A 14,970-nucleotide genomic window follows, 5' to 3' on the forward strand; every position below is an offset into this window, starting at 1 on the left:
TTTCAGTTATTTCACACTTTTTTGTTAAGTACATAATTCCATATGTGTTCATTCATAGTTTTGATGCTTTCAGTGAGAATCTACAATGTAAATAGTCATGAAAATAAAAAGGAAAAGCATTGAATGAGAAGGTGTGTCCAAACTTTTGGCCTGTACTGTATATATAATTTAACATGTTTTTAAATGTTAATTCATACTGAAAACATCACCGTCTACAGCCGCGAGAGGGCGCTCTAGGGTTGTGACAACTATACGCTGCTCCTAAAGACAACTGAGAAAGAAAAGAGATACCAAACTGCAGGTAGTAAAATATGCAGCCGAAAACGGTAATCGAGCAGCAGAAAGAAAGTTTGAAATGAGGGAGAAACTTGTGAGGGAGACTGGTGAAAAGGTGACTCTTACTGCAATGAAGAAATCAGAGAAAGCTAATCGGCTAATCGGCTAATGGCGCGCTGAAAGCGAGATGGCCAGAGCTGGAGGAAGGAGTCGGGAGGGGCTGGTCAACGGTGCAGTTAGGTCTCCACGCCTTTTAACCCTTGTGTGGTCCTTCGGGTCCCAGTGACCCGAAGGACCACACAAGGATTATGTACTTCCCTTTACTTTGTTGAGAATTGCTCTCTAAACCCTGTTTCTTGTTAAGTAAGTAAAGTTTATTTCTAGAACACATTTAAACACAGTTTAAGCTGACCAAAATGCTGTACAAACAAGAACTAAGGTGCTGTATTAACCCTTGTTTAGAGAGCAATTCTCAACAAAGTAAACGGAAGTACATAATCCTTGTGTTGTCCTTCTGGTCACTGGGACCCGAAGGACCACACAAGGGTTAATACCTCCATGCTCCACGCCCTGGTAGCTGGCTGTTCTGGGTGCTATTGTGTAGTTGAACTGTTAATGTGTTACGTTAACATAGAGGACACCTTTTTTTTTTTTTTTTTTTCCTCCTCATGACGCATTTTTTGACTGATGCGACTTATACTCCAGAGCGACTTATAGTCCGGAAAATACGGTAGTTTGGCTCCAAAACACACACAGTAACACACACACACACACACAGTAACAGTATGAAGTGTCCAGCTGTGGCTGCTGAAGGTCAGCTGATGATCACCTGAGCAGGTCCCCCCCCTTTTTGGCCATCTCGTCCACCCCCCCCTCGGGGATCTTGGTGAAGTTGGACAGGTCGTTGCCGCTGCAGTAGAAATCACCGGCACCTGCAGCCCCCCCCACACAGACATTAGAGACCAGTTCAGCTGAGACATATATTAACTAACGCTAATGAGAACTAAATATGGATGTTAAGATTCTGACATTCCTCTCCTCCTTTTCTTTTGTTTCTAGGCCTTTCCCCTTTTCATTTCCTCCCTTGCTTTCCTCCTCTCCTTCCCTGAAGACAGCTACCATCAAAGTTTTCTGAAATGTTGTGTATTAAATATGCAAATGAGGCATCATCTAGAGACAGTGGAGTCAAATCACCTGTCTGAGAGAAGACATGAAATGGAAGATAAAGAGCACTACATATCTAAAATAACTCGCGCATGGAGACATGTGTGTGTGTGTGTGTGTGTGTGTGTGTCTGTCTGTGTGTATATGAGTCTGTGTCTCTGTGTGTGTGTGTGTGTGTGTGTTTCTCTGTGCGTGTGTGTGTCTGTCTGGGTGTGTATTCCGTGTCTGTGTGTGTGTGTGTGTGTGTCTCATGTTGGGGGGCAGCTTGGCGTAGGCCTTCAGGCGGCTCCAGACCTCCGACTGTGTGTTTCTCTGTGCGTGTGTGTGTCTGTGTGTGTGTGTGTGTGTGTTCTCTGTGTGTGTGTGTGTGTGTGTTTGTGTGTGTGTGTGTGTGTGTTCTCTGTGTGTGTGTGTGTGTGTGTGTGTGTGTGTGTGTGTGTGTGTGTGTCTGTGTCTGTGTGTGTTCTCTGTGTGTCTGTGTGTGTGTGTGTGTATATATGTGTTGTGTCTGTCTGTGTGTATATGAGTCTCTGTGTGTCTCTGTGTGTGTGTGTGTGTGTCTCTGTGTGTGTGTGTGTGTGTGTGTATATATGTGTTGTGTCTGTGTGTGTGTATATGAGTCTCTGTGTGTCTCTGTGTGTGTGTGTGTATGTGTCTCTGTGTGTGTGTGTGTGTGTGTGTGTGTGTGTGTGTGTGTGTGTGTGTGTCTGTGTGTGTGTTCTCTGTGTGTGTGTTCTCTGTGTGTGTGTTCTCTGTGTGTATGTGTCTCTGTGTGTGTGTGTTTCTCTGTGCGTCTCGGTGTGTGTTCTCTGTGTGTGTGTGTGTGTGTGTGTGTGTGTGTTCTCTGTGTGTGTGTTCTCTGTGTGTGTGTTCTCTGTGTGTATGTGTCTCTGTGTGTGTGTGTTCTGTCGTTCGTGTGTGTGTCTCTGTGTGTGTGTGTGTGTGTCTCTGTGTGTGTGTGTTCTCTGTGCGTTCGGTGTGTGTTCTCTGTGTGTGTGTGTGTGTGTGTGTGTGTGTGTGTCCTGTGCGTCTCGGTGTGTGTTCTCTGTGTGTGTGTGTGTGTGTGTGTGTACCTGTAAAAACGGTGATGACCGAGTCGTCTTTAGCCGCCTGCTCTAGAGCTGCGATGATGTCGTTGTACATCTGAAAGAAAAGAGACGTCAGAGTTACCTCAACTCCTTTCATCCTCCAACTCCTGCATGACTAAACATTCATTATGCATTTTAAATCCATCAAATAAAGTTCAGAGTATATATTTTTCAAAAACATGTCTTGAAAACATTAGTTTGTACAGTTTTTACACACACACACACACGAACACACACACACACAACAACAACACACACAAAAAAAACCACAAAACAAAAAAAACAAAAACACACACACACACAACACACACACACACACGAAACACACAACACACAAAGAGAACACACACAAAAACAAACACAAACACAAACAACCACACACAAGAGAAACACAAACAACAAAGAAGAAAACACACACACACAAACACAACAGAGACACACACACACAACACACAAAACACAGAGAGAGAGACCCCGAACACACACACACAGAACACACACACACACACACACAAGACACACACACACACACAGAAGAGACAACACACACACACACACACACACACACACACACCTCGGTGGTGATGGCGTTCTTCTTGGCCGGTCGGTTCAGTTTGATGGTGGTGATGTCATCCTCCGTGGTGACCAATAACGTCTCGTACGTCGTCCCGCTCCCAGCAGGCTTTGCAACCACGGAGGTCCCGCCTTCTGCCGTCACCAGGGAGCCAATCAGGTCGCAGTATTGCTGCCTGGCTTCATCCTGAGAGACACAAAGACAGTTTTTAGAGCTTCTTTAAAAGAGGACCGGGAACTTTAATTTGGTTGTTTTTTCAATGTCTGTTTCACTGAACACCAAATATTTATTATTTTACCTTTTGAGCTTCCTGCTATTATAAAAAAATCTGTCAATCAAGGCATAGTAAGGAGTCTGTGTGGGTGAGATCGCCTTGAAAAGTGACCAATCAGAAGAGAGTATTCAGATCCTCATCATCTCAGCGTGACTTGTAGCTCTTATATTGTCGGCTAGTTTACTTTAATCAAACATCAGATTTTATAAACTACATGTGTTCTGTGTCCAGTAATCTTAATGTGTAAAGTAACTAGTAACTAAAGCTGGAACAGATGAATGTAGCGAATTAACTAAAGTAACTAGTAACTAAAGCTGTAACAGATGAATGTAGTGGAGTAACTAAAGTAACTAGTAACTAAAGCTGGAACAGATGAATGTAGCGGAGTAACTAAAGTAACTAGTAACTAAAGCTGGAACAGATGAATGTAGCGGAGTAACTAAAGTAACTAGTAACTAAAGCTATAACAGATGAATGTAGTGGAGTAACTAAAGTAACTAGTAACTAAAGCTGGAACAGATGAATGTAGCGAAGTAACTAAAGTAACTAGTAACTAAAGCTGGAACAGATGAATGTAGCGAGTAACTAAAGTAACTAGTAACTAAAGATGGAACAGATGAATGTAGTGGAGTAACTAAAGTAACTAGTAACTAAAGCTGTAACAGATGAATGTAGCGGAGTAACTAAAGTAACTAGTAACTAAAGCTGGAACAGATGAATGTAGCGGAGTAACTAAAGTAACTAGTAACTAAAGCTGGAACAGATGAATGTAAGGAGTAACTAAAGTAACTAGTAACTAAAGCTGTAACAGGCTAATGTAGGAGGTAACTAAAGTAACTAGTAACTAAAGCTGGAACAGACGAATGTAGAGGAGTAACTAAAGTAACTAGTAACTAAAGCTGGAACAGATGAATGTAGAGGAGTAACTAAAGTAACTAGTAACTAAAGCTGGAACAGATGAATGTAGTGGAAGTAACTAAAGTAACTATTAACTAAAGCTGGAACAGATGAATGTAGCGAAGTAAGTAACTAAAGTAACTAGTAACTAAAGCTGGAACAGATGAATGTAGAGGGAGTAACTAAAGTAACTGTAACTAAAGTAACTAGTAACTAAAGCTGGAACAGATGAATGTAGAGGAGTAACTAAAGTAACTAGTAACTAAAGTAACTATTAACTAAAGCTGGAACAGATGAATGTAGAGGAGTAACTAAAGTAACTAGTAACTAAAAAAAAAAAAAAAAGTAACTAGTAACTAAAGCTGGAACAGATGAATGTAGAGGAGTAACTAAAGTCCAATATTTATCTCTGAAATGTAGCGGAGTAGAAGTAGAAAGTGGCATGAAAAGAAAAAGTACCTCAACAGTACAGTCACACACACACACACACACACACACACACACACACACACACACACACACACACACACACACACACACACACACACACACACACACACACACACACACACACACACACACACCTACACCGTGATATGGATCCCAGAGATTTCCAAGCGTCCCATTTCACCTTGTTGACAAAGTCCAGCATGCCCGGTTTGGGGGTGTTGCAGGGACCCTGAGTGGCCTGCAGAGAGGGGAGGGGGGGGGGGGTAAACATGTGACAAACTGTAGGAAAAGCTGCTGTTAAATATACTGACACAATGTACAACAGGGGGGTCAAACTCAGTTTCCCAGAGGGCCACACTGGAAAGAGAGAATCCCACCGAGGGCCAGACATGGAGAGTTTATTGAAGCGCTTTTGTCACTTTCTTTTACATTTTGGGAGCTTTTCTCCTCATTTTTGTTGGTTTTGATCCGACTTTTTTGTGGCTTTCTCAGACATTTGTCACCTTTTTGTAAATTTGTTGCCTTTTTAGACATTTTTGTACACTTTTTGTTGACATGAAGCCCTCCAAAAGTCATCAAAAGAGTTCCTTAGCAATCGTAGAATTTAGCCAATCAAGCAAAACAAAGATTACGTTTTCTTTTTAACAACAACTTGTTCACAGCCTGGATATGAAAACTGTCTCTCTGCTTCTGGGGGAATTTATGAGTCTCAGAGTCGGCAAATCTGCCAAATTTTGATTTGAATGTCACGTAATTGCCTTTTTAAAAGAACACCTCCCTGTGTTTATAGTTTGGCGCACAACTAGGCAGGCAAACATTTATTTTGACCCCAAACTGACTGGGCCTGATTTGGCCCGCGGGCCTTGGGTTTGACTCATGGGTTTGCTATCCTCCATCATAACAGCAATGCTGGATTTTGGTTGATTGCACGTTACGCCCAAAACACACCTCTGATTAATGAAGACACTAAGGACAACCCTTTAGAACCAGGCGCCCAGCACACAGACCCTTTATTCCACTGTCAAACTAGCAAAAGTGGATTTGGACACGCCCTAAACACACCTGGACCAGATGCTCCACGCTGTGGTCTCAGATGGTTAAAATAGGACCCTGTGTGTCATTCAGAAAACAAGATAAGAGTTTACTGCAAAACGTGGATGGGCAAAATGATTGGTTTTCTCAATTACAAATTTTTTGTGATCGTTAGGAACCAAAATATCGCGATCCAAATTTGATTAACTGTGCAGCCCTGTTCACACTAATCACATAAACTGGACTCATGCATTTCTGAAGCTGGAGCACAGCAGAGCTGTCTGTCTGTCTGTCTGTCTGTCTGTCTGTCTGTCTGTCTGCGCGTGCATGTGCATGAATGACATGTATGCATGTCCTTCCCCCTCTCTCTCCCCTTTCATGTCTTCAGCTGTCCTGTCAAATAAAGACCTAAAATGCCCCCAAAAAAATCTTTAAAAACAAACTGGACTCTAGTGGACTTTGGCACGGATCGACCAACCGTGCTCGGGAACGGTACTCAGCGTTCACACTAATCAAACTGGACTTTAGAGTCCAGTGTAGTCCGTGTGCCCAGGATCCCTGATGATGGGACTGATTTATATATTCCATTATATTTTCTATTGCCATAGTGTCTCCGTTTGTGCGTATGTGTTGTTGTCCTAATGTGTGTCTGTGCACTTTCACCTGTGTCTACGGTGTATGCTAATTGTATTATGTTTTTCTCATGCCATCAACCTGCCAGTCGTCCTGATCTGCAACAGTGGTTGTGTCCTTTTACATGTCTATGCCTTTATGTCTTTCTTGTTTAATGTATATTTGTTGTAGTGTATCTGTTGTTTTAAGGCATTAACATGCTAGGGACTGCAGATGAAAATTAGCCTGTATGGCTAAATCTGGCACATTTACATGTTGGACTCTGTACTCATGTTGATTAATGTGTGTTAATTAATGTGATTAATGTGTCCGTTTTAAATCGAGAAATCTGAAATCTGATTTGGAGTCATCCAACAGCTTCAGGAGAACCCCTGTTGTCTCCAGTTTATATTGCATCCTGTTGCTGAACACACAGTCTGAAAGAAGACCTGTGTGTGTGTGTGTGTGTGTGTGTGTGTGTGTGTGTGTGTGTGTGTGTGTACCCTGTCTGAAAGAAGACATGTTGAACAACGTCCCTGTACCTGTTTGAAGAGAGCGTAGATCTTGAGTTTGGCCTCGTTCCCCGGGTCGTTCTTCAGCGTTGACAGTTTGGTCTTGGCCTGCTCAAACTGCTCCACCGTCGCTGCTGCAAACACATGAAACGTAAAGCCAACTTCAACTTCGGTCATAGAATGGAAAATCAGCGTGGAATTAAAGGCAGAGAGAATAAGCATTTACCAAGTAACGTTACCTGAATTTAATAAACCATTTTTGTGAAGTGTGTTTGTGCTCTAATAACATAAAATGATAAAACATTTGTCACATTTAGAGCTCTTTTGCTATGAAACTAAAAATACAAAATAAAGTAAATTAAACTGTAGCCACAGAGAGTATTTATTTATGGACGTTACGGCATTTGATTATAATCCCACGAACAGACAAGAACAAATGCAGAGAATTTTTAATGGCCCATACACGTTTTTTTTTTTTTTTTTATGTCGGATTTTTTATTTATTTCTTTTAAACGTAACAAAAAACCGTAAAAAAAACCCCGTCAAAAATGTAAAAAATAATGTCTAAAGAACGTCAAAAACATCAAGCAGCAACTCAAATCTTGATTTGAGAATACGGAAAGCAGCAACAATTTAAAATCTGTCCTATCTATATCATCGCGACGTTCAACAACCTTAGCGCATATTTTCCTCATATCGTGCAGCCCTATTGTAAACATTACTGTTGCTGCGCTAGAAACCATCATTTAGCCTATTTATATTTAAAATATTAAATTATATTTGGGTTCTGAATTTAAAGACAACCAGACTGACATCTGAAATGTATAGCTAGTACGCTCCACTACAATATCTGTTGATTTATCGGAAGTGATATCGTCATCGCAATATTTAACAATGTTATCGCACATCGCAGATTTTCCACATATCGTGCAGGCCTTAGTGGGAACCCTGAAGAAGTTAGCGTGAAGAAGTAAATGGCGAGGAGCTGAAAGTGATGATGTTTGGGATGCAGGTGGAGCAGCAGATACTCACCCATCAGAGGAGAGGCTGTGGTGTGGATCTTCAGACTGGGATTAGTGGAGAACCGGACCAAGCTGCTGACACAAGACAACATTTACTGACTGCACACTAGGGTTGGGCAGTAATACAGTGTGGTGGAAGTTTTCCATGAAGCAGCAGGGTTAGTGCTATTCATGATAAAATCAAAACGAATAACGACTGTTTGAGAATTAAACCAAAGTTTGGTCTTTGAGTATTTATTTACATTTGCAAATGGAGAAAACAGTTTCAAAGGTACACGCAGCACAACTGAAAATGACTTCCTAACCTAAAATCTAAACATCAAAACATCATATAGGGAAGAAAGTCCGTTAAGCCACCCCTCTAAATGTATCTTTTAGTATGGCCATAGTTGAAGAGAGGACATCATTAACAGTCACACCATTGTCTCACCTTCCCCTCTGCTCTCTGTTCTTTTCATTAGTCTAAACAACAGTTTATCTCAGGAGACAGAAACCTACGTAGTTCTCACTGTCGTAAACAGTCATTGGCCTTCTCCTCTTCTATCTAAGCAAAAAGACAACAATGTGAGGAGCTTCAAGCTAGTAAAACTAAATAACGCTCTAGGCTATAGTTCACGGTTGCCAACTATTTCACTTAAAGTCTTCTGAATCTACACATGAAGAAGCTAAATCTTGTGGCGTTATAAAACAATCTTTAAACAAATGGTTAAAATAAAATTTGCCACCACAACAGTATACCGCGGGGTCTTAAAACAACTGATAACAACGGTATCAGTGTCAATACCGTCATTAAAAAAAAATGCAATGCACTTATATAGGAGACAAGGATTAAATATTAAATATAATTTATGTAATTATGTGTGGTTGTCATCACGTGACAGTGTGGAGGAGGAAGTAGTGTTTTTGTAAGTTGTTATTGTTATTATTGTTCCAGTATTAGTGTTTGGGATTCAGTTTCTGAACGGTGTACAAGACAACGGTTTGGTGACGCCATCTGAGCCGTGCGTCATAATGTTTAATTAGTCACGGTAACACCGTATACCGCGGTACAATAGGGAGGAGGTCTGACGGTATCATAATTTGGATACCGCCCAACCCTGCTGCACACTTACAGGACCGCCTTAAAGCTGGTGCATGCTTGTTGCGTTCAGCGCGGTCGGAGCTCTGAGGTCAGCGTGCGTGCTCGCAGCGAAACAAAGCGCCCGGTCGTTCAAACCGACTCCTTCTCTCCTGTAGCCAATCAGTGCAAGGCGGCCTATGGGACCTCGTCCGCATTGTTACAAAATCTTAGTGGAGCTCTGCGATCAGACCCTCCACGCCCTGACCAATAAGAGGAGGGAATGTTCTTGTAGGGCTGCTCGATTATGGAAAAAAATATAAATCACGATTATTTCGGTCAATATTGAAATCACGATAATTTAACACGATTACTCGTTGACTTCTGGAAAGATGTTGCAATTATTGAACTTAAAAAAACAGTTGAAAAAGTTACATAAATCAACAGTAAAAAAAAACGAAAAAAACAAACAAACATACAACTGTGAAATTTGCCGTAATACTTTTCCTATTGAAACTTTATTTTTTCATTCAGAACACAAGAGAAAATAAGAGTTAACTTGCAAAAAGTAATGAGCTAAATAATAGTTTTTCTCAATTATTCTGTTTTTGTGATCATTGGGAGCCGAAATTATAATCACGATTACATTAAGATTAATTGCACAGCCCTATGTTCTTGTGTGATTTGTAAGGACGTATTTTGGTTTATGTAACTCATCAACTGATTCGGACCAAAGCAAACGAACTACAGGTGTGAAAACGCCCTTAACGCAGGAAAAACCTGCTCAGGTGTAGATTTCGGATTTATTTAGCAAAGGGTATATTTGTTTTTGTAAAACAACCCACTACCCCAAGAGAGGTTCAGGGGGCTCAAAACATGTACGTAAAACAGAGAATTGTGCTACATGTGGGGGTTAAAGAAACAACAGCAGGGGGGGAATATGGATAGATTTTGACTGTCATGTCGTTTATGTAGATTTAAACTTTGGAGATTTTTTCATGATGTTTTGAATATGCAGAAAGTTTAGAACAATGCAAGAGAATAACCATAGTTTGATGCAGAAAAGGCACCAGCACTCTCCGCAATTTTCAAAGATCTGTATCACAAATATGGGTTTCTTTCAACCAAATTGCCCAAAAATAACATGCATAGTTCCATACTCGAAATGGGCTGTAATTATCCATCAACATACGTTCCCCTATGAACTAGTAGCTAAAATAATTCATCATTTCTAGGTCTTTTAACAAAAAATGTAGGCAGAATTTAATATGAATGAGGTTTATGACTTCCAAAAATAAGTATAAAACTAGCGGTGATAAGTTGGAATGAAGTTGGCTTTAGAAGATGTAACAGTCTATTGGAAAATGTACACTTTACAAAACAAACTTTGCAAAACAGACCGGGTCAATTTTGACCTGAGAAGACAACACAAGGGTTAAACTAAACCTGCACCCTTGGTGTCCACAGTGTTACATGAAAAGAATCTGGAGCCAAGGTCCCACCAGACTCCATGTACATAATCAGGACTTTTATCATCGTAAAACACACTTCATTCAAAGTGGACAGAAACTAAATAAAACTATCAAAAGCCGTCTTGGTTCATCTTTCCACTGTTCCAACAATCACCACTCTGGTTTGGTTGAAATAAACCCTTAATTCACTTATTTACATGTGGAGATATGCTGGCTCTATACACGCTAAAAGTCCTGATTATTTAGATGGAGTCTGGTGGAGATATGCTGGCTCTATACACGCTAAAAGTCCTGATTATTTAGATGGAGTCTGGTGGAGATATGCTGGCTCTATACACGCTAAAAGTCCTGATTATTTACATGGAGTCTGGTGGAGATATGCTGGCTCTATACACGCTAAAAGTCCTGATTATTTACATGGAGTCTGGTGGAGATATGCTGGCTCTATACACGCTAAAAGTCCTGATTATTTAGATGGAGTCTGGTGGAGATATGCTGGCTCTATACACGCTAAAAGTCCTGATTATTTACATGGAGTCTGGTGGAGATATACACGCTAAAAGTCCTGATTATTTACATGGAGTCTGGTGGAGTTTGGTGATGGTGATTTCGGGGCTGTTATATGAAAAGAATCTGGAGCAAAGGTCACAGTAACTGTAAGAGAGTGAACCCTTCGTTACTTAGTGAGAACTACAGCTGACAGCTGTCACCCTTTAGCCCGACTGACTGATGTTAGCTTGTTAGCTTAGCCACAGGACAGCGGTCAAACCGGGTAACAAGCAAACGGTTAGTTTAATATTGACTGAGGCTGCTAACTTAGCCAAGCTAACAGGTAGCCAAACTATAGATGTCACCGGCGTTTTAACTTCAGCTTCACCCCTCTTCCGTAACGTTAAGTGTACCAATAACCGCGGTAACAGCATTAAAATTAGACGACATTGTGATCCTCACCTTCTTAATTTGACAAAGCGCCACGGAGCGGACAGCTTCAGGGCGACGCCGGCCATTTAAACCCAGAGAAGGAGGTCCAAAGTGCGGCAGGCAGGACGGAGAGAGTGAGGTAGCGAAGAGTTAACTAGCTAATTAGCTTAGCCACAGCCTAGCTGTTTACAACCGCTGTTCCCGCCCACTCTGTCCTCCTCTGCTCTCCCATTGGCTGAAGCGAAGCCCCTGACAAATGAACGAATGCTTCGCTAACGTCCCTTTTTAAACCAATTGGAACGCACGCTTACAAAGAACGCCCGCCCCTGTGTATGTGCGTGGCCAATCAGCGTTGAGAGATGCGGGTTAAAGAAAGTGCAAGTGATAAATTAATAAATTATTTAGTATTAGCAAGTGTTTTGATTAAAACATCCGCGACATAATAAAAACAGACATAGTTTAAACATAATACTTCAGTTTGAAATGAATAAAATGAGATTGGGATTAATTAATTCATAGATTATCAAAATGAGTATTCACAATCAAAAACAATTCAGAATGACATAATAGAAAGCACTGCTCATGTTAAGAAGTAAGAAATAAACACAGTGCCATTCATAGCAGTGGAAGTGGATGACACCACAGACATATAATGAAAGTCATAATCCGCTACGTAAATGAAAAGGGCATGATATGTGACCGGTTTCTAGGTTTTTTTGACGTTAGCCCTCAACGAGATGCTGAAGCTATAACTGCTGTGGTGATGGGGGCAATTACCAACTACAATCCTGAAACAAAGCTCATTTTTCAGACATACGATGGAGCAAGCTGCATGAGTGGGCAAAGAGGCGGTGTAGCCTACAGGCACTCGTCAAGGTGAAATGTCCACATGCTTTGTTCATTCACTGCTATGCACACAAACTTAATTTAGTTTTGGCTCAGGGGACAAGCAACATTCAGGAATCAAATCTACTCGCTCAGGTAGAGGTAATAGTATCCGAGTACCTGGTGGGAGTACCACTCGGTGGAACTTTAACAGCCGGGCTGTGCATGCTGTACATGAGGGACATACATCATTGATTGCTTTTGACCGGATCATGACTGAGCCTGGGTGGGATAAGGATGCGATTGCACAGAGCTCTGCCCGGAAACAGAAATTGAACGACTTTGATTTCATTTTCATGCTTAAGGTTTTTCAAACCATTTTTGGCCACACTGAACTACTGTTCCAGTCTACAGTCAGCACCGCGGACAGCGACATGGCCAGCCGCGTAAAATAATATGCTCCTCCATCTATTGTTTTATTGCTATTTTGCAAAAAGTTATACAGTTATACATTGTTTTATATACTGTCTGTGGAGCATAATCACTTGTTGTCTTAATTAGGCTATTTCACTTGAAGACCACACATAAATGGCATTCTCTGGTATGCAGTCCGTAGCTTGTGTAGCCTATAGTCCCACCTACTGGGCTATTAGTAGTCTGCTGTCATGCTTCAAACAACCAATTATGTTTAATGTTTAGCCTGTATGGATCTGTTGTGCGTGCCTCTTTTAGAGTGAACAGAATTGTTGTTTCTTGTTGATTGCAGTTATATTGTTGATGTCCCTCATATATAGGCACAAACTTTCGTTTTTCCTACGTGTTGTTGTAGAGTATTTGGAGAGCGAAAATAAATCGCAACTCGTGTTGTTTTTTAGGCTTAAATGCTATTGTTCCCTACAAATGGGATACAGGGGCTTTATGAACACTTTGGCTTTTCATTATTTAAATGTCCTTTTTTCTGTAGCCTAGTCATATATCCTGATATTTCATTATTTTATTGTCATCAATTTTTAATTCAACCAAATTGAGTAATTCTCTTTGTTTTAGTTATTGTATGTCGAATTTTTTTATTGTATATTATTTTCTAGCGACCTAGAGGATTTCCCACGGATTTCTGACCTCTCCAGCACACTCTCTCTCTTTCCATGTGAAGGACATTTGATTTGTGATGTATTGTTTTCTATGAATGTGTGCAAACCAATAAAATCAAATAAAAAGCATTTCGTTTTTACATGCGGGTGAGAGAAGGGCGACATTTTGCTGAGCACCGTCGTGTGACAGGCTGCCAGCAGGCTACATTCATTTAAAAAGGGTGCTAAGTGGAGTGGTGGCATTGATTCTTAATTTCCCACGAAGCTGATCGCGGTTACGTGTCAGTTAAACTTCTGTATTAGTGAGAAGTGGCGCTGTCCTGAGTTGAAAGCCTACTTTACGGCTGAATTATTGAGTTAATAGGCGTGTGTGTTTGTGTCGGCCGCTGTCCATTTCCTAAGGTTCTGAAATGCAAAAATGTTTTGACTACCTTTTTTTTTTTTTTTTTTTTTATAAAGGGGGTGCGCCTGTGAGCACCCATGGAGGAAAACATAAATTGCCGCCTATGTAAGGCAATATGATCTCCATACTAAGCTCACTGGCTTCCTCGGTAAAAGTTGCCACGCACCACCACTGAAAACATTATGATGAATGGAAAACTCTTCTTCTCCAATCATCATAATGACTTGGGCCTTCTTTTTGTTCAGTGTTACACTTACTACAGACAGTACATACATAAGTGTGTTGTAAAATATTTGAGAATATTGTTTTTATACTCAGAACACACAAATACACAGTAACAAATATATTTTATTTTTCCCACAAAAACAATGTACACAGTGTACATCCCAACCAACACAAAGTTGCACATACTGTGGTCTACATACAAAACAGCAGAAGAATTAACTGTGTACAGTTATAATAAAAATTTTAAAAAATTTAAAAAACTATGCTGCATCCTCTCTTCTGTTTGGGTCTGGCCACAGCACCTCATCCACATCATAAGCAAGGTTTTCCCTGACCAAGCAGCGGGGGAAACATGGCCTAGCATGGCATGAAAACATTGACTAAACAACAGCCTTTTTTTTAAATAAAAACATTTAAATGCTACATTTCAAATGTTTAGAATCCATCACTTAATTCATTCATTATATAGTATATAGTATAATTTCTTTTAGGAATTATACATGACATATTTTTAAATTGACATTTTTGCAAAGATTTTACGTGCCCCCTGCAGTACTCCAAAGTACCCCTAGGGGTACACTTACCCCGATTTGAGAAACACTGGGTTAGGGTGTCCAGGAATGTGATCAGATGGGCAGTGTTGTAGGGGCCAAGGGATAGCATAGTAATGGATGACGGCGTGGTGAGTAATCGCTGCACACATTGGGGTGTTCCCTCCGCGCTGGCCAGGGACTTCAACGATGGCATGCTGGCCGACGATATTGCTTCCCCTCTTTCGTCTTTTTGTGAGGTTGAATCCAACCTCATCACTGAAGATGAACTGGTGCTCCACTGCAGCCACCTCTAGCTCAAGGACTCTCTGAAACACACATAACAATATCAGAAATAGACATGAGTGGTCACTATTGTGAAGCACAATCATTATGATTACAATACTGAAATATGTATAATTTATACAGTGTTGAGAGTGTGCATCAGTTGTGGGATTGTATAGGACTCACTTGCACATAGTTATATCGCAATTCTTTGACTTAAAATGGCACCCTGTAGACCTGCTTCATTCTCAGATTATTTC

The 14,970-nt window shown here is 40.8% G+C and overlaps 1 protein-coding gene across 2 annotated transcripts in view; it reads right to left on the reverse strand.

Annotated features, from left to right (window-relative positions):
- Nucleotides 1–11,573, reverse strand: part of eci2 (enoyl-CoA delta isomerase 2) — a 33,794-nt gene extending 22,221 nt beyond the window's left edge. Inside the window, exons 1-7 of one of the 2 annotated variants that reach the window (XM_039790804.1) lie at nucleotides 11,382–11,573; nucleotides 7,912–7,973; nucleotides 6,910–7,010; nucleotides 4,866–4,961; nucleotides 3,103–3,291; nucleotides 2,514–2,583; nucleotides 1,106–1,208 (exon numbers count right to left, since the gene is read on the reverse strand). In XM_039790804.1, the coding sequence (XP_039646738.1) occupies nucleotides 1,106–1,208; nucleotides 2,514–2,583; nucleotides 3,103–3,291; nucleotides 4,866–4,961; nucleotides 6,910–7,010; nucleotides 7,912–7,973; nucleotides 11,382–11,437 (677 nt within the window). In that variant the 5' untranslated portion in view covers nucleotides 11,438–11,573. Of the gene's footprint in view, nucleotides 1–1,105; nucleotides 1,209–2,513; nucleotides 2,584–3,102; nucleotides 3,292–4,865; nucleotides 4,962–6,909; nucleotides 7,014–7,911; nucleotides 7,974–11,381 lie in introns of both variants that reach the window. The other variant, XM_039790803.1, reaches the window with a different exon arrangement.
- Between the last annotated feature and the right edge of the window lie 3,397 nt (nucleotides 11,574–14,970).

Source organism: Perca fluviatilis, chromosome 22 (genome assembly GCF_010015445.1).
Source record: "Perca fluviatilis chromosome 22, GENO_Pfluv_1.0, whole genome shotgun sequence".
Lineage (NCBI taxonomy): Eukaryota > Metazoa > Chordata > Actinopteri > Perciformes > Percidae > Perca > Perca fluviatilis.